The sequence below is a fragment of the Anas acuta genome, chromosome 33, assembly GCF_963932015.1.
Source record: "Anas acuta chromosome 33, bAnaAcu1.1, whole genome shotgun sequence".
NCBI classification, from domain to species: Eukaryota; Metazoa; Chordata; class Aves; order Anseriformes; family Anatidae; genus Anas; species Anas acuta.
In genome coordinates this window covers 550,570-569,969 of record NC_089011.1, presented here as the reverse complement: position 1 = coordinate 569,969, position 19,400 = coordinate 550,570, and the positions used below count along the sequence as shown (strand labels likewise).

The window sequence follows — 19,400 nt, the reverse complement described above, 5'->3', positions numbered from 1 at the left end:
GGTTGACCCCATAGCCCACCCTATGGGTCTCAGTTGACCCCATGGGTCCTGGTTGACCCCAATGCTCACCCCATAGGATCTTGGTTGACCCCATTGATGATCCTATGGGTCTCGGTTGACCCCATAACCCATCCTATGGGTCTCGGTTGACCCCATAACCCACCCCATAGATCCTGGTTGACCCCATAACCTATCCTATGGGTCTTAGTTGACCCCATAGCCCACCCCATAGATCTTGGTTGACCCCAATGGTCTTCCCATGGGTTTTGGTTGACCCTATGGGTCTTGGTTGACCCCATAGCCCACCCCTATAGATCTTGGCTGACCCCATAGCCCACCCCATGGGTCTTGGTTGACCCCATAGCCCACCCTATAGGTCTTAATTGACCCCATAACCCAACTTGACGTTCCTTTTTGGGGTGACCCCATAACTTTGTCCCCCCCTATAGCTACGAGGCGTGCGCCGAGGCGGCCGCTTGGGTTTTGGGGCGCGCGGCCGAGCCCCCGCGGGTGGCCCTGGTCTGCGGCTCGGGGCTGGGGGCCCTGGCCCAGGAGCTGGCGGCCCCACAGCACCTGGACTATGGGGACATCCCCACTTCCCCCAAAGCACCGGTGGGTATGGGGGGGATTTGGGGTTTTTGGGGGGGTTATGGGGGATTTGGGGGTTTATGGGGGGAGTTTGGGGTGGGTTTGGGGGAATTGGGGGGATTTATGGGGGATTTAGGGGGGTTATAGGGGATTTAGGGGGGATTTGAGGGGTAAATGGGGGATTTGGGGTATTTGGGGGGGATTTAGGGGGTAAATGGGGGGTAAATGGGGGGATTTGGGGGGGATTTGGGGGATTTGGGGGGTAAATGGGGGATTTGGGGGGGGTTTGGGGGATTTGGGGGGATTTGGGAGGGTTTATGGGGGGTTTGGGGTGGGTTTGGGGGGTAAGGGGGAATTGGGGGGATTTGGGGAATTTAGGGAGGGTTTTGGGGGATTTGGGGGGGTTTATGGGGAATTTGGGGGATTTGGGGGGTAAATGGGGGAATTGGGGGGTTTATGGGGGATTTAGGGGGGGATTTGGGGGTTTTTGGGGGGATTTGGGGGGTAAATGGGGGGATTTAGGGGGGTTATGGGGGAATTTGGGGGGATTTGGGGGGTAATGGGGGAATTGGGGGGGGTTGGGGGTGGGTTTATGGGGATTTGGGGGGATTTATGGGGATTTATGGGGGTTGGGGGGATTGTTACTTCTGGGGCAGGGGGTCCCACTTATGGGGCAGGGGGTAGCACTTGGGAGGGCTTTGGGGGGCACTTGGGACCCACTTATGGGGCAGAGGCCCCACTTATGGGGCCGGGGGCCCCACTTCTGGGGCAGAGGGGACTACTTATGGGGCAGAGGGGACTACTTATGGGGCAGAGGGGCTACTTATGGGGCAGGGACCCCCACTTATGGGCAGGGGGTGGCACTTGGGGCCCACTTATGGGGCAGAGGCCCCACTTATGGGGCCGGGGGCCCCACTTATGGGGCAGGGGTTCCACTTATGGGGCCAGGGGTCCCACTTATGGGTCAGTGGGACTACTTATGGGGCAGGGGGTCCAACTTATGGGGCAGGGGGCCCACTTATGGGGCAGGGACCCCCACTTATGGGTCAGGGGGTGGCACATGGGACCCACTTATGGGGCAGAGGCCCCACTTATGGGGCCGGGGGTCCCACTTATGGGTCAGGGACCCCCACTTATGGGGCCGGGGGTCCCACTTATGGGGCAGAGGCCCCACTTATGGGGCCGGGGGCCCCACTTATGGGGCAGGGGGTGGCACTTGGGACCCACTTATGGGGCAGAGGCCCCACTTATGGGGCAGAGGCCCCACTTATGGGGCAGAGGGGACTACTTATGGGGCAGGGACCCCCACTTATGGGGCAGAGGGCCCACTTATGGGGCTGGGAGGTTATGGGATGGCCACTTATGGGTCAGGGGGGGCTACTTATGGGTCGGAGGCCCACTTATGGGGCAGGGCCCCCCACTTATGGGGCGCTGCCCCCCCAGTGTCGGGCCACGCGGGGCGCCTGGTGCTGGGCCGCCTGGGGGCGACGCCGTGCGCGGTGCTGCAGGGCCGCTTCCACCTCTACGAGGGCTACAGCCCCAGCCAGGTGCGACCCACAAGTGTGGGGCTGGGGGGGTGCTATGGGGCTGGGGGGGTGTGGGGCTGGGGGTGGAATCTATGGGGCGCTATGGGGTGGAGGGAGGAAGTTATGGGGCTGGGGGAGGGAGTTATGGGGCGCTATGGGGCTGGGGGTGGAATCTATGGGGTGATGTGGGGCTGGGGGTGGGGGTTATGGGGCGGTGTGGGGCTGGGGGTGGAAGCTATGGGGTGCTATGGGGCTGGAGGGGGGCTCTATGGGGTGATGTGGGGCTGGGGGTGGAATCTATGGGGTGATGTGGGGCTGGGGGGGTGCTATGGGGCTGGGGGGGTGTGGGGTGGTGTGGGGCTGGGGGTGGAATCTATGGGGCTCTATGGGGTGCTATGGGGCTGGGGGGGGGATGTGGGGCTGGGGGGGTGTGGGGTGGGGGTTATGGGGCTGGGGGTGGAATCTATGGGGTGATGTGGGGCTGGGGGTGGGGGTTATGGGGCGGTGTGGGGTTGGGGGTAGGTGATATGGGGTGGAGGGAGGGGGTTATGGGGTGATGTGGGGCTGGAGGGGGGTGATGTGGGGCTGGGGGGGTGTGGGGTGGGGTTATGGGGTGCTATGGGGCTGGGGGTGGAATCTATGGGGTGATGTGGGGCTGGAGGGGGGCTCTATGGGGTGATGTGGGGCTGGGGGTGGGGGTTATGGGGCGCTATGGGGTGGAGGGAGGGAGTTATGGGGCTGGGGGTGGAATCTATGGGGTGATGTGGGGCTGGGGGGTGTGGGGTGGGGGTTATGGGGCGGTGTGGGGCTGGGGGTGGGAGTTATGGGGCTGGGGGTGGAATCTATGGGGTGATGTGGGGCTGGGGGTTATGGGGCACTGTGGGGCTGGGGGGGGCCCTCGGGTCCATCCCCGCCCCTTGGGTTCCCCCAAGTCAACCCCAAAGTTCCTCATCCCAAATTCCTCAACCCCAACGTTCCTCAACCTGGATGTTCCTCAACCCAGATTCTTCACCCCCAAATTCTTCATCCCAAAGTCCTTCAACCCCAAAATTCTTCACCCCAAAGTTCCTCACCCCAAATTCCTCAATCCCAACATCCTTCAACCCCAAAGTTCCTCACCCCAAAATTCTTCATCCCAAAATCCTTCAACCTTGATGTTCCTCAACCCAAATTCTTCAATCCCAAAGTTCCTCATCCCAAAATCCTTCAACCCCAATGTCCTTCAACCCCAAAGTTCCTCAACCTCATGTGTTTCACCCCAAATTCCTCAACCCAAGTTCTTCACCCCAAAATTCTTCATCCCAAATTCTTCAACCCCAATATTCCTCAACCCAAGTTCTTCACCCCAAAATTCTTCAACCCCAAATTCCTCAACCCCAAGTTCTTCACCCCAAAATTCTTCACCCCAAAGTCCTTCAACCCTGATGTTCCTCACCCCAAATTCCTCACCCCAAGTTCCTCAACCCCAATATTCCTCAACCCCACGTCCTTCAACCTTGATGTTCCTCAACCCAAATTCTTCAATCCCAACATCCTTCAACCCCAAAATTCTCCACCCCAAAATTCTCCACCCCAAAATTCTTCACCCCAAAGTTCTTCATCCCAACGTCCTTCAACCTTGATGTTCCTCAACCCAATGTTCCTCACCCCAAAGTTCCTCAACCCCAAAGTTCTTCATCCCAAAGTTCCTTATCCCAAAGTTCCTCAACCTTGATATTCCTTCAACCCCAAAATTCTTCACCCCAAAATTCTCCACCCCAAAGTTCCTCAACCCCAAAATTCTTCAACCTGGATGTTCCTCAACCCCATGTCCTTCATCCCAAAGTTCTCCACCCCAAATTCCTCTCCCCAAAATCCTTCAACCCCAAAGTTCTTCACCCAAAGTTCCTCAATCCTGATGTTCCTCACCCCAAAGTCCTTCAACCCCAAAATTCTTCACCCAATGTCCTTCAACCCCAAGTTCTTCACCCCAAAATTCTTCATCCCAAAGTCCTTCAACCCTGATGTTCCTCACCCCAAATTCCTCACCCCAAGTTCCTCAACCCCAATATTCCTCAACCCCATGTCCTTCAACCTTGATGTTCCTCAACCCAAATTCTTCAACCCCAAAGTTCCTCACCCCAAATTCCTCAACCCCAAACTTCTTCACCCCAAAATTCTTCAACCCCAAAGTTCTTCACCCCAATGTTCCTCAACCCCAAACGTCTTCACCCAATGTTCCTCAACCCAAGTTCTTCACCCCAAAATTCTTCATCCCAATGTCCTTCAACCCCAATACTCCTCAACCCCAAATTCTTCAACCCCAAAGTTCCTCAATCCCAACGTCCTTCAACCCCAAACTTCTTCACCCCAAAATTCTTCAACCCCAAAGTTCCTCACCCCAAAATTCTTCATCCCAAATTCCTCAACCCCAAAGTTCTTCAACCCCAAAGTTCTTCACCCCAAAATTCTTCACCCCAAAATTCTTCACCCCAATGTTCCTCAACCCCAAAATTCTTCAACCTGGATGTTCCTCAACCCAATGTTCCTCATCCCAAAGTCCCTCACCCCAAATTCCTCAACCCCAATATTCCTCAACCCAAGTTCCTCACCCCAAAATTCTTCATCCCAATGTCCTTCAACCTTGATGCCCCCCACCCCAAAGTTCTCCACCCCAAAATTCTCCACCCCAAAATTCTCCACCCCAAAATTCTCCACCCCAAAGTTCTCCACCCCAAAATTCTTCACCCCAAAGTTCTTCATCCCAACGTCCTTCAACCTTGATGTCCTTCAACCCAAGTTCCTCAACCCCAAAGTTCCTCAACCCCAAAATTCTCCACCCCAAAGTTTCTCACCCCAAAATTCTTCAACCTGGATGTTCCTCAACCCCATGTCCTTCAACCCCAAAGTTCTACACCCCCAAATTCTTCATCCCCAAATCCTTGAACCCCAATATTCCTCAACCCAAGTTCGTCATCCCAAAATTCTTCAACCCCAAAGTTCCTCAACCTTGATGTTCCTCATCCCAAACTCCTCAACCCCATATCCTTCAACCCCAAAGTTCTTCACCCCAAAATTCTTCACCCCAAATTCTTCATCCCAACATCCTTCAACCTTGATGTTCCTCAACCCAATGTTCCTCATCCCAAATTCCTTCACCCCCAAGTTCTTCATCCCCAAATTCTTCATCCCAAAATTCTTCACTCCAAAGTTCCTCACCCCAAAGTCCTTCAACCCCAAAATTCTTCACCCAATGTTCCTCAACCTTGATGTTTCTCATCCCAAAGTTCCTCACCCCCAAATCCTTCAACCTTGATGTTTCTCAACCCAAATTCTTCAACCCCAAAGTCCTCAATCCCAAATTCTTCAACCCCAAAATTCCTCACCCCAAATTCCCCCCGCAGGTGGTGCTGCCGGTGCGGGTGCTGCGCCTTTTGGGGGTTCACACCCTGGTGCTCACCAACGCCGCCGGGAGCCTCAACCCCGCGCTGGGCCCCGGGGACCTGATGGTCATCAAGGACCACATCGACCTGCCCGGCCTGGGGGGCCGCGGGGCCCTGGTGGGGGCCAACGATGAGCGGTGAGCGGGGGGGGGTCTTGGGGGGGGTTTTGGGGGGGGTCTTGGGGTCATTTGGGGGAGTTTTGGGGTCATTTGGGGGGGTTTTGGGGTCGTCTTGTTGGGTTTCGGGGTCATCTTGGGGGGTTTCGGGGTCATCTTGGGGGGTTTGGGGGGCGTCTTGGGGGGTTTGGGGTGGTCTTGGGGGGTTTTGGGGTCATTTGGGGGGTTTTGGGGTCGTCTTGGGGGGGTTTGGGGGCTTGGGGTCATCTTGTTGGGTTTTGGTGGGTCTTGGTGGTCATCTTAGGGGGTCTTGGTGGTCATCTTGGGGGGTTTTGGGGTGGTCTTGGGGGGTTTGGGGTCATCTTGGGGGGTTTTGGGGGCATTTTGGGGTCTTGGTGGTCATCTTGGGGTCATCTTGGGGGGTTTTGGGGTCGTCTTGGGGTCTTGGTGGTCATCTTGGGGTGGTCTTGGGGGGTTTTGGGGTCATTTTGGGGGGCTTGGGGACACCATTGGGGTCATCTTGGGGGATTTGGGGGTGGTCTTGGGGGGGGGTTTGGGGTCATTTGGGGGGTTTTGGGGTCGTCTTGGGGTCTTGGTGGTCATCTTGGGGTCTTCTTGGGGGGGTTTGGGGTCATCTTCGGGGTTTTGGGGTCATCTTGGGGTCTTGGTGGTCATTTTGGGGGGCTTGGGGACACCATTGGGGTCATCTTGGGGGGTTTTGGGGTCATCTTGGGGTCATCTTGGGGGGATTTGGGGTCATCTTGGGGGATTTGGGGTCACATTGTTGGGTTTTGGGGTCATTTGGGGGGTTTTGGGGTCATCTTGGGGTCTTGGTGGTCATCTTGGGGTCATCTTGGGGGGTTTGGGGTCATTTTGGGGGGTTTGGGGTCATTTTGGGGGGGTTTGGGGTCGTCTTGGGGGCTTGGTGGTCAACTTGGGGTCTTGGTCATCATTTTGGAGGGCTTGGTGGTCATCTTGGGGGTCTTCATGGTCATCTTGGGGTCTTGGTGGTCATCTTGGGGGGCTTTGGGACACCGTTGGGGTCATCTTGGGGGGTTTTTGGGGTCATCTTGGGGGGGTTTGGGGTCATCTTGGGGGTCTTCATGGTCGTCTTGGGGTCTTGGTGGTCATTTTGGGGGGCTTGGGGACACCATTGGGGTCATCTTGGGGGGTTTGGGGGTCATTTTTGGGGGCTTGGTAGTCAACTTGGGGTCTTGGTGGTCATCTTGGGGGACTTGGGGACGCCATTGGGGTCGTCTTGGGGGGTTTTGGGGTCATTTGGGGGGTTTTGGGGTTATCTTGGGGGGTTTTGGGGTGATCTTGGGGGGGCTTGGGGACACCATTGGGGTCATCTTGGGGGGTTTGGGGGTGGTCTTGGGGGTTTGGGGGTGGTCTTGGGGGGGTTTGGGGTCGTTTTGGGGGGTTTGGGGGTGGTCTTGAGGGGTTTTGGGGTCATCTTGGGGGGTTTCGGGGTCACATTGTTGGGTTTTGGGGTCATTTGGGGGGGGTTTGGGGTCATCTTGGGGGGTTTTGGGGTCGTCTTGGGGGGCTTCATGGTCAACTTGGGGTCTTGGTGGTCATCTTCGGGTCATCTTGGGGGGTTTGGGGGTCATTTTGGGGTCATCTTTGGGTCTTGGTGGTCATTTTGGGGTCTTGGTGGTCATTTTGGGGTCTTGGTGGTCATTTTGGGGGGTTTGGGGGTCTTTTTGTGGGGTTTTGGGGTCATTTTGGGGTCATTTTGGGGTCTTGGTGGTCATTTTGGGGGTCTTGGTGGTCATCTTGGGGTCTTGGTGGTCATTTTGGGGACCTTGGGGACACCATTGGGGTCATCTTGGGGGGTTTTGGGGTCATCTTGGGGGGTTTTGGGGTCAACTTGGGGTCTTGGTGGTCATCTTGGGGTCATTTTGGGGGGTTTCGGGGTCATCTTGGGGGGTTTCGGGGTCACATTGTTGGGTTTTGGGGTCATTTGGGGGGTTTTGGGGTCATTTGGGGGTCATTTTGGGGTCATTTTGGGGTCTTGGTGGTCATTTTGGGGTCTTGGTCATCATCTTGGGGTTTTGGGTTCATTTGGGAGGTTTTGGGATCATTTTGGGGTCTTGGTCTCCTTCCGAGCCATTTTTGGCATCTCCCCCCTTGCCTTGACCAACCCAAGGTAGACCTGTCCACCCTGCGTTAACACCCCCCTAAAACCCCATTTTTTTGCCTTTTTTCCCCCAAAAATGCCCCCCGAAAAGTTTCGGGCCCCGTTTCCCGTCCATGCTGGACGCCTACGACCCCGAATTGCGGCGCCTGGCCCTGGAGATGGCCCCCCCGGAGCTGCGGGCGCGCGAGGGGGTCTACGTGGGGGTGGGGGGCCCCAGCTACGAGACCGTGGCCGAGTGCCGCTTCCTGCGGCGCGTCGGGGCCGACGCCGTGGGTGAGTCCCAAAATCCCAAGGGGGGGGGCCCGAAATCCCAAGGGAGTAGCCGCAAATCCCATAGAGATAGCCAAAATCCCATGGGAGTAGCCCAAAATCCCATAGAGATAGCCCAAAATCCCATAGAGGTAGCCAAAACCCGATGGCAGTAGCCCAAACCCCATGGGAGTAGCCCAAAATTCAATGGAAGTAGCCCAAAATCCCATGAGAGTTGACCAAAATTCCAAGAAGTAGCCTAAAATCCCATGGGAGTAGCCCAAAATCCCATGGGAGTAGCCCAAAATCCAACGGGAATAGCCCCAAATCCATGGGAGTAGCCCAAAACCCCACACAGATAGCCAAAATCCCAAGGGGGGGGGCGAAATCTCATGGGGGGGCCCAAAATCCCAAGGGGGGGGGACAAAATCCCAAGGGGGGGGGCCAAAATCCAAGGGAGTAGCCGAAAATCCCACAGAGATAGCCAAAATCCCATGGGAGTAGCCCAAAACCCCACAGAAATAGCCAAAATCCCATGGAAGTAACCCCAAATCCCATGGAAGTAGCCCAAAATCCCACAGAGATAGCCAAAATCCCAAGGGGGGGGCCCAAAATCTCATGGGGGGGGGGGCAAAATCCAAGGGAGTAGCCGCAAACCCCACACAGATAGCCAAAATCCCACAGAAGTAGCCCAAAATCCCATGGGAGTAGCCCAAAATTCCAAGAAGTAGCCTAAAACCCATGGAAGTAGCCCAAAATCCCACAGAAATAGCCAAAATCCCATGGAAGTAGCCCAAAACCACGTAGGAACACACCCAAAACCCCATGGGAGTAGACCAAAATCCCACAGAGATTGCCAAAATCCAATGGGGGTGGCCGAAAATCCCATGGGAGTAGCCCAAAATTCCATGGAAGTAGCCTAAAACCCATGGAAGTAGCCCAAAATCCAACAGGAATAGCCCAAAATCCCACAGAGATAGCCCAAAATCCATGGGAGTAGCCCCAAATCCCACAGAGATAGCCAAAATCCCAAGGGGGGGGCCCAAAATCTCATGGGGGGGGGCAAAATCCAAGGGAGTAGCCGCAAACCCCATAGAGATAGCCAAAATCCCATGGGAGTAGCCCAAAATCCCATGGGAGTAGACCAAAATCCCAAGAAGTAGCCTAAAACCCATGGAAGTAGCCCAAAATCCCACAGAGATAGCCAAAATCCCATGGGGGTGGCCCAAAATCCCATGGGAGTAACCCAAAATCCATGGGAGTAGCCCCAAACCCCACAGAGATAGCCAAAATCCCATGGGAGTAGCCCAAAATCCAAGGGAGTAGCCCAAAATTCAATGGAAGTAGCCCAAAATCCAACGGGAATAGGCAAAAACCCATGGAAGTAGCCCAAAATCCCACAGAAGTAGCCCAAAATCCCATGGGAGTAGACCAAAATTCCAAGAAGTAGCCTAAAACCCATGGAAGTAGCCCAAAATCCCATGGGAGTAGCCCAAAATCCTTGGGAGTAGCCTAAAACCCATGGGAGTAGCCCAAAATCTCATGGGAGTAGACCAAAATTCCATGGAAGTAGCCTAAAACCCATGGAAGTAGCCCAAAATCCAACAGAAGTAGCCCAAAATCCATGGGAGTAGCCCCAAATCCAACGGTAATAGCCCAAAATCCCATGGGAGTAGCCCAAAATCCATGGGAGTAGCCCAAAATCCAAGGGAGTAGCCCAAAACCCCACAGAAATAGCCAAAATCCCATGGGGGTAGCCCAAAATTCCAAGAAGTAGCCTAAAACCCATGGAAGTAGCCCAAAATCCAACAGGAGTAGCCCCAAATCCAACGGTAATAGCCCAAAATCCAAGGGAGTAGCCCAAAACCCCACACAGATAGCCAAAATCCCAAGGGGGGGGCCCAAAATCCCAAGGGGGGGGGGGCAAAATCCCAAGGGGGGGCCCAAAATCCCAAGGGGGGGGGCCGAAATCCCAAGGGGGGGGGCCCAAAATCTCATGGGGGGGCCCAAAATCCTTGGGAGTAGCCTAAAACCCATGGAAGTAGCCCAAAATCCAACAGGAATGGCCCAAAATCCCACAGAGATAGCCCAAAACCATGCAGGACCACCCCAAAAACCACACAAACACCCCAAAAACATGAAGGATCAGCCCAAAATCCCATGGAAATAGCCCAAAACCACACAAATACCCCAAAACCATGTAGGAAAACCCCAAAATGCCATGGAGATAGCCCAAAACCCCATGGAACTACCCCAAAAATGTGTAGGAATGCCCCAAAAAACAAATACCCCAAAACCCCACAGAAATACCCCAAAACCACGTAGGACCACCCCAAAATCCCATGGAAATACCCCAAAACCCTACATAAATACCCCAAAACTACAGAGAAATACCCCCAAACCCCTCAGAAATTCCCCAAAATGACACAAATTCCCCCAAACCCCACAGAACTACCCCAAATCCCCTAAAATACCCCCAAAACTGACAGAATTACCCCAAAACCCCTAAAAATACCCCAAAACCACGTAGGACCACCCCAAAATCCCCCCAAATCCCCCCAAAACCCACCCAGAAACCCCCCAAACCATCCCAAAACCCCCCAGGAAACCCCCAAATCCCCTCAGGACCACCCCAAAAATGCCCCCACGTTAAAAAATCCCAAATAAACCCCAAAACATGCTAAGAACATGCTAAGATCATACTAGGAACATGCTAAGATCATGCTAGGAACATGCTAGGAACATGCTAGGAACACGCTAAGCCCCCAATATCCCCCCAAAATCCCCTAAACCACCCCAAAACCCCCTTTTTCCCCCCAGCCCCCTCCCTAACCCATATAGGACCCCGATCATGCCAAGAACATGCTAAGAACATACGTGTTAAATATGACAACACCCCAAAAGAGCAAAATAATGATAAAAATTGATAGAAAATGATAGAAAATGATGGAAAAGAGTGGGAAAACCCTAAAAATGGGGGGTCAGGGGGTGTAGGAGGGTGGGCGCCAGGGGGGTCTTAGCGTGTCCTTAGCGTGTCCTTAGCATGTTCTGCCCCTTTTCCAGGCATGAGCAAGACCCTGTGACCCAAAAGACCCCAAACACGCTAAAAACACCCTAATAGCACGCTAAGGCACCCTAAAAACACGCTAAGACACCCCAATAACACACCAAGACACCCTAATAACACACTAAGATATGATAATAACATGCTAATAACATGCTAAGAACACGCTAGGAACATGATAGGAACATGATAATAACACGCTAGGAACACGCTAAGCCCCCAATATCCCCCCACAACCCCCCCAAATCCCCCTAAACCACCCCAAACCCCCCTTTTTTCCCCCCACCCCCCTCCCTAACCCATGTAAATCCACAATCATGCCAAGAACACGCTAAGAACATGCGTGTCAAATATAAAAACCTCTGAAAGAGTAAAATATCGATAAGAATGGATAGGAAATGATAGAAAAGAGTGGGAAAACCCTAAAAATGGGGGTCAGGGGGTGTAGGAGGGTGGGCACCAGGGGTGTCTTAGCGTGTCCTTAGCGTGTCCTTAGCATGTTCTGCCCCTTTTCCAGGCATGAGCAAGACCCCGTGACCCAAAAGACCCCAAACACGCTAAAAACACCCTAATAACACGCTAAGACACCCTAAAAACACGCTAAGACACCCCAATAACACACCAAGACACCCTAATAATACACTAAGACATGATAATAACATGCTAATAACATGCTAAGAACACGCTAGGAACATGATAGGAACGTGATAATAACACGCTAGGAACATGCTAAGCCCCCAATATCCCCCCAAAATCCCCTTAAACCACCCCAAACCCCCTTTTTTCCCCAAAACCCTTCCCTAACCCATATAGGACCCCGATCATGCTAAGAACATGCGTGTAAAACACACTAATCCCCCAAAGAGCAAAATAATGATAAAAAATGATAGAAAACGATAGAAAACGATAGAAAAGAGTGGGAAAACCCTAAAAAAGGTGGTCAGGGGCTGTAGGAGGGTGGGCGCCAGGGGTGTCTTAGCGTGTCCTTAGCATGTTCTTAGCATGTTCTGCCCCTTTTCCAGGCATGAGCAAGACTCTGTGACCCAAAAGACCCCAAACACCCTAAAAACACCCTAATAACACGCTAAGACACCCTAAAAACACGCTAAGGCACCCTAAAAACACGCTAAGACACCCTAATAATACACTAAGGTATGATAATATCATGCTAATAACATGCTAAGAACACGCTAGGAACATGATAGGAACATGATAATAACACGCTAGGAACATGCTAAGCCCCCAATATCCCCCCAAAATCCCCTTAAACCACCCCAAAACCACCCCAAAACCCCCTTTTTTCCCCCCACACCCCTCCCTAACCCATATAAGACCCCGATCATGCCAAGAACATGCTAAGAACATACATGTCCAAGACACTAATCCCCCAAAGAGCAAAATAATGATAAATAATGATAGAAAATGATAGAAAATGATAGAAAAGAGTGGGAAAACCCTAAAAATGGTGGTCAGGGGCTGTAGGAGGGTGGACACCAGGGCGTCTTAGCGTGTCCTTAGCGTGTCCTTAGCGTGTTGTGCCCCTTTTTCGCAGGCATGAGCACGGTGGCGGAGGCGGTGGCGGCGCGGCACTGCGGGCTGCGTGTGCTGGGGCTGTCGCTGATCACCAACGCGGCCCCGCTGCCCCCCGAGGACGGGGGCCCGGCCCCCCAGGACCCCCCGGCCGGGCACCAGGAGGTGCTGGAGGCGGCGGGGGCCGGGGCCCGGCACCTGCGGGAGCTGCTGGCACGCCTGGCGCCGCGCCTGGACGCGGGGGGACACGCGTGAGCGGGGGGTGAGGGGGGGGGACGCGGGGATACGCGGAGGGGGTGGGGGCATGGGGAGGACACGCTAAGGGGGACCAGAACATGTATAGGACATGCTAAGGGTGGTGACATGGGTAGGACATGCTAAGGGGGACTATGACATATGTAGGACACGCTAGGGGGACTATGACATGGGTAGGACATGAGAAGGACACGCTAAGGGTGGTGACATGGGTAGGACATGCTAAGGGGGACCAGGACATGGTTAGGACATGCTAAAGGGGACCATAACATACATAGGACATGCTAAGGGTGACTATGACATGGGTAGGACATGTTTAGGATATGCTAAGGGTGGTGACATGGGTAGGACATGCTAAGGGGGACCATGACATACATAGGACATGCTAAGGGTGACTATGACATGGGTAGGACATGGGTAGGACATGCTAAGGGGGAGCAGAACATGTGTAGGACATGCTAAGGGGCATTATAACATGTAAAGGGCATGGTAACGGTTATAACATGGGTAGGACATGCTAAGGGGGACCAGAACATATATAGGACATGCTAAGGGTGGTGACATGGGTAGGACATGCTAAGGATGACTATGACATGGGTAGGACATGGGAAGGACATGCTAAGGGTGGTGACATGGGAAGGACATGCTAAAGGGGACCATAACATACATAGGACATGCTAAGGGGGACAAGGACATGGGTAGGACATGCTAAGGGTGACTATGACATGGGTAGGACATGCTAAGGGGGACCATAACATACATAGGACATGCTAAGGGGGACTATGACATGGGTAGGACATGAGAAGGACATGCTAAGGGTGGGGACATGGGGAGGACATGGGTAGGACATGCTAAGGGTGACTGTAACATGTTTAGGACATGCTAAGGGTGGGGACATGTGTAGGACATGCCAAGGGAGACCAGGACATGGGTATGACATGCTAAGGGGGACTATGACATGTATAGGGCATGGTAACGGTTATAACATGGGTAGGACATGCTAAGGGGGACCAGAACATACATAGGACATGCTAAGGGTGGTGACATGTGTAGGACATGCTAAGGGAGACCAGGACATGGGTAGGACACGCTAAGGGGGACTATGACATGTATAGGACATGCTAAGGGGGAGTAGGACATGGGTAGGACATGGGTAGGACATGCTAAGGGGGACTATGACATGGGTAGGACATGGGTAGGACATGCTAAGGGGGACCAGGACATGGGTAGGACATGCTAAGGGGGACTATAACATATATAGGACATGCTAAGGGTGGTGACATGGGGAGGACATGCTAAAGGGGACCATAACATACATAGGACATGCTAAGGGGGACCAGGACATGGGTAGGACATGAGAAGGACGTGCTAAGGATGGTGACATGGGTAGGACATGGGTAGGACATGCTAAGGGGGACCAGAACATGTGTAGGACATGCTAAGGGGCATTATAACATGGGTAGGACATGATAACGGTTATAACACGGGTAGAACATGCTAAGGGGGACCAGAACATACATAGAACACGCTAAGGGTGACTAGGACATGTTTAGGACATGCTAAGGGTGGTGGGGACATGGGTAGGACACGCTAAGGGTGGCGACATGCCAAGGGCAACGCCAACACGCTAAGGACACGAGAAGGAGAACACGCTAAGGATTACAACATGCTAAGGACACGCTAAGGATTACAACACGCTAAGGATGTCACGTGTGGGATTACAACACGCTATGGAGAACACGCTAAGGAGCACAACATGCTAAGGATGTCACGTGTGGGATTACAACATGCTAAGAACATGCTAAGGATTCCAACACGCCAAGGAGAACACGCCTGGGATCACAACATGCTAAGAACATGCTAAGGACACCCACAGGGTAAGGGCCACGGGACGGCAACACGCTAAGGACACGGAGAACACGCTAAGGACACGGCCCTGCGGCCACTGCATGCTGGGAGGACGGACACATGTTGTTAGCGTGTCGGGCCTTCATCCCGTGTTCATCCCATGTTCATCCCATGTTCATCCCATGTTCGTCCCGTGTTCGTCCCGTGTTAATCCTGTGTTCATCCCGTGTTGGTGCATGTTAATCCCGTGTCCTGCCCGGCTTAATCCCGTGTTGATCGCATGTTAACCCGTGTCGATAGCATGTTTGTAGCATGTTCCTTATGTGTCACTCCCGTGTCACTCCCGTGTTAATCCGGATTGAATCCCCGTGTCAATCCCGTGTTAATCCCGTGTCAATCCCATGTTAATCCTGTGTCAATCCCGTCTTAATCCGGATTGGATCCCCGTGTCAATCCTGTGTCAATCCCGTGTCAATCCCATGTTAATCCCGTGTCAATGCTGTGTTAATCCGGATTACATTCCGTGTTAATCCAGATTGAGTCCCGTGTTAATCCAGATTGAGTCCCGTGTTAATCCAGATTGAGTCCCATGTCAATCCCGTGTCAACCCCATGTTAATCCAGATTCAATCCCCTTGTCAATCCAGATTCAGTCCTGTGTCAATCCCGTGTTAATCCAGATTCAATCCCATGTCAATGCTGTGTTAATCCGGATTACATTCCATGTTAATCCAGATTACAATCCATGTTAATCCGGTTTACATTCCGTGTTAATCCAGATTGAGTCCTGTGTCAATCCCGTGTCAATCCCATGTTAATCCAGATTCAATCCCGTGCCAATCCTGTGTTAATCCGGATTGAATCCCTGTGTCAATCCTGTGTTAATCCCGTGTCAATCCCGTGTTAATCCCGATTCTACCCCGTGTCAATGCTGTGTTAATCCGGATTACCTTCCATGTTAATCCAGATTACATCCTGTGTTAATCCAGATTATGTTCCTTGTTAATCCAGATTACATTCCATTTTAATCCAGATTACAATCCCTTGTTAATCCAGATTCAATCCCGTGTCAATCCCGTGTTGATCCGGATTCCACCTCGTGTCAATCCCGTGTCAATCCGGATTCAATCCTGGTTCAATCCCATGTCAATCCCATGTTAATCCAGATTCAATCCCGTGCTAATCCCGTGTCGATCCAGATTCCACCTCGTGTCAATCCTGTGTCAATCCAGATTCAATCCCGTGTCAATCCCATGTTAATCCCGATTCTACCCCGTGTCAATGCTGTGTTAATCCGGTTTACATTCCATATTAATCCAGATTACCTTCCATGTTAATCCAGATTACATTCCATGTTAATCCAGATTGAGTCCGTGTCAATCCCGTGTCAACCCCATTTTAATCCAGATTCAATCCCCATGTCAATCCCGTGTTAATCCAGATTCTGTCCTGTGTTAATCCCGTGTTAATCCAGATTCAATCCCGTGTTGATCCGGATTCACCTCGTGTCAATCCCGTCTCAATCCGGATTCAATCCTGGTTCAATCCCGTGTTAATCCCGTGTTAATCCAGATTCAATCCCATGTCAATCCAGATTCAGTCCTGTGTCAATCCCATGTTAATCCCGTGTCAATCCCGTGTTAATCCAGATTCTATCCTGTGTCAATCCCGTGTCAATCCAGATTCCACCCCGTGTCAATCCCATGTTAATCCAGATTCAATCCCGTGTCAATCCGGATTCAGTCCTGTGTTAATCCCGTGTCAATCCCGTGTTAATCCGGTGTCAATCCAGTTTCCACCCCCTGTCAATCCGGTGTCAATCCCGATTCCACCCTGTGCTAATCCTGTGCCAATCCCGGTTAATCCAGTGCCAATCGGGTGTCAATCCGGAGTCAATCCAGATTCCACCCCATGTCAACCCCATGTTAATCCGGATTTAATTCCGTGCCAATCGGGTGTCAATCCAGAGTCAATCCAGATTCCACCCCATGTCAACCCCATGTTAATCCGGATTTAATCCCGTGTCAATCTGGATTTAATCCGGAGTCAATCCCAATTCCACCCCATGTCCACCCCACATTAATCCGGATTTAATCCCGTGTCAATCCAGATTCCACCCCATGTCAATCCCATGTTAATCTGGATTTAATCCTGGTTCAATCCAGATTTAATCCGGAGTCAATCCGGATTCCACCCCATGTCAACCCCACGTTAATCCGGATTGAATCCCGTGTCAATCCGGATTTAATCCAGATTCAATCCAGGTTCCACCCCATGTCAATCCCGTGTTAATCCGGATTCAATCCCGTGTCAATCCGGTGTCAATCCAGATTCAATCCCGTGTCAACCTCACGTTAATCCGGATTTAATCCCGTGTCAATCCGGATTTAATCCGGAGTCAATCCAGATTCCACCCCATGTCAATCCCATGTTAATCCGGATTTAATCCCATGTCAATTCCATGTTAATCTGGAGTCAATCCGGATTCCACCCCATGTCCATCCCATGTTAATCCAGATTTAATCCGGATTTAATCCAGTGCCAATCCGGTGTCAATCCAGATTCCACCCCATGTCAATCCCATGTTAATCCGGATTTAATCCTGGTTCAATCCAGATTTAATCCGGAGTCAATCCGGATTCCACCCCATGTCAACCCCATGTTAATCCGGATTTAATCCGGATTTAATCCGGTGCCAATCCCACGTCGCCCCCCGGGACCCCCCCCCCCCCCGCAGCCCCCTCCCCCCCCTCATTAACACCGGGCATTAATCACCCCTCCCCCAGCCCCCAATTAACGCCGTGTGCCTAATTAATTCCTAATTAATCCCTAATTAATCCCTAATTAATCCCTAATTAATTAATTAGCTCCCAACCCCCCCCCATTCCCCCCAATCCCCCCCCCTCCCCCGGTTAATTAGGAGTACCGAATTAATTAGGCGCAGCTCCTTAATTAGGTTGAAACTCCGTAATTAGGCGTCATTAATTAATTAATTAATTAATTAAGAGCCCTCATTAAAGAGCGCGATTATGCAAATGAGGCGCCGTGGGCGTCGCCGGGGCGGGGGGGGGGTGGGGGAGGGGCCCTGAGGGCGCGGCTCGTTAGCGGAGGCGTTAATGAGCGGGGTGGGGGAGGGGCGGGGCTCCTAACGAGGGGGCCCTGCTGGGGGGGTTCTATAGGGTCGGGGGGGCCCTATAGGGTCATGGGGGTCATGGGGGGGTCCTATAGGGTCAGGGGGTCATGGGGGGGTCCTATAGGGTCGTGGGGGTCGCTATAGGGTCAGGGGGTCGGGGGGGGTCCTATAGGGTCATGGGGGTCATGGGGGGTCCTATAGGGTCAGGGGGGTCCTATAGGGGTGGGGGGGGATCCTATAGGGTCAGGGAGGGTCCTATGGGGTCATGGGGGTCGCTATAGGGTCAGGGGGTCGGGGGGGGGGCCCTATAGGGTCATGGGGGTCCTATAGGGGCACGGGGGTCCTTATAGGGCCGTGAGTCCCCTACGGACCCTATAGGTACGGGGTGTCCCTATAGGGTCCAGGGATCCCCTATGGATTCTATGGGGCCCTTATAGGGTCTGGGGGGGGGGTCCTTATAGGGCTGGGGGTCCCCTATGAGGCCCTGAGTCCCCAGTAGTCCCTATAGGGCCCTATGGGGTCCTTATAGGGCCCTGAGTCCCTATGGATCCTATGGGGCCCTATAGGGTCCGGGGGGGACCTTATAAGGCCGGGGGTCCCCTCTGGACCCTATGGGGCCCTATAGGGTCCGGGGGGGTCCTTATAGGGCCGTGAGTCCCCTACGGACCCTATAGGTACAGGGGGGGTCCCTATAGGGCCCGGGGATCCCCTATGGACCCTATAGGGCCCTGAGACCCCTATAGGGCCCTATAGGGCCGGGGGGGGTCCTTATAGGGCTGGGGGTCCCCTATGGGGCCCTGAGTCCCCAGTAGTCCCTATAGGGCCCTATAGATTCCTTATAGGGCCCTGAGTCCCTATGGACCCCATAGAGCCCTATAGGGCCGGGGGGGTCCTCATAGACCCTATAGGGACCTATAGGGTCTGGGGGGCTCCTTATAAGGCCCTGAGTCCTTATGGATCCTATAGGGCCCTATAGGGCCGGGGGGGGGTCCTTATAGGGCCGTGGGTCCCCCATGGATCCTATAGGGCCCTACAGACCTCTATAGTTCCTATAGGGCCCTATAGGGTGGGGGGGTCCTTATAGGGTCCTGAGCCCCTATGGACCCTATGGGGCCCTATAGGGTCGGGGGGGTTCCTTATAGGGCCCTGAGTCCTTATGGACCCCATAGGACCGGGGGGGGGTCCTTATAGGGCTGGGGGTCCCCTATGGGGCCCTATAGATACAGGGGGATCCCTATAGGGTCGGGGGGGTCCCTATAGTTCCTATAGGGCCCTATAGGGCCGGGGGGGTCCTTATAGGACTAGGGGTCCCCTATGGGGCCCTATAGGGTCGGGGGGGGTCCCTATAGTTCCTATAGGGCCCTATAGGGTGGGGGGGGGTCCCCTATGGATCCTATGGGGCCCTATAGGGTCCGGGGGGGTCCTTATAGGGCCGTGCCCCCCCCCCGGCCCTATAGGGCCCCCATAGCCCCCTATAGGCCCTATAAGACCCCTATAAGACCCCTATAGGGCCCCTATAGGGCCCCC

General features: G+C 53.5%; 1 protein-coding gene and 1 long non-coding RNA gene across 2 annotated transcripts; one reads left to right on the top strand and one right to left on the bottom strand.

Annotated features, from left to right (window-relative positions):
* Positions 1 to 432: 432 nt before the first annotated feature.
* LOC137846527 (purine nucleoside phosphorylase-like) lies at positions 433 to 16,081 on the top strand (the record flags this gene model as incomplete). The annotated part of the gene is given in 7 exon segments (XM_068664542.1): positions 433 to 592; positions 595 to 612; positions 2,032 to 2,135; positions 5,498 to 5,673; positions 7,887 to 8,068; positions 12,661 to 15,164; positions 15,365 to 16,081. Coding segments are annotated over 6 exon segments (873 nt in total), but the record flags the coding sequence as incomplete, so codon positions are not given.
* Positions 16,082 to 16,525: 444 nt separating this feature from the next.
* On the bottom strand, positions 16,526 to 17,436 carry LOC137846529 (uncharacterized). Its single transcript, XR_011090513.1, has 2 exons — positions 17,012 to 17,436; positions 16,526 to 16,769 (listed from the first exon to the last, which is right to left on the bottom strand). It is a non-coding gene; the product is annotated as an uncharacterized lncRNA (long non-coding RNA).
* Positions 17,437 to 19,400: the final 1,964 nt, after the last annotated feature.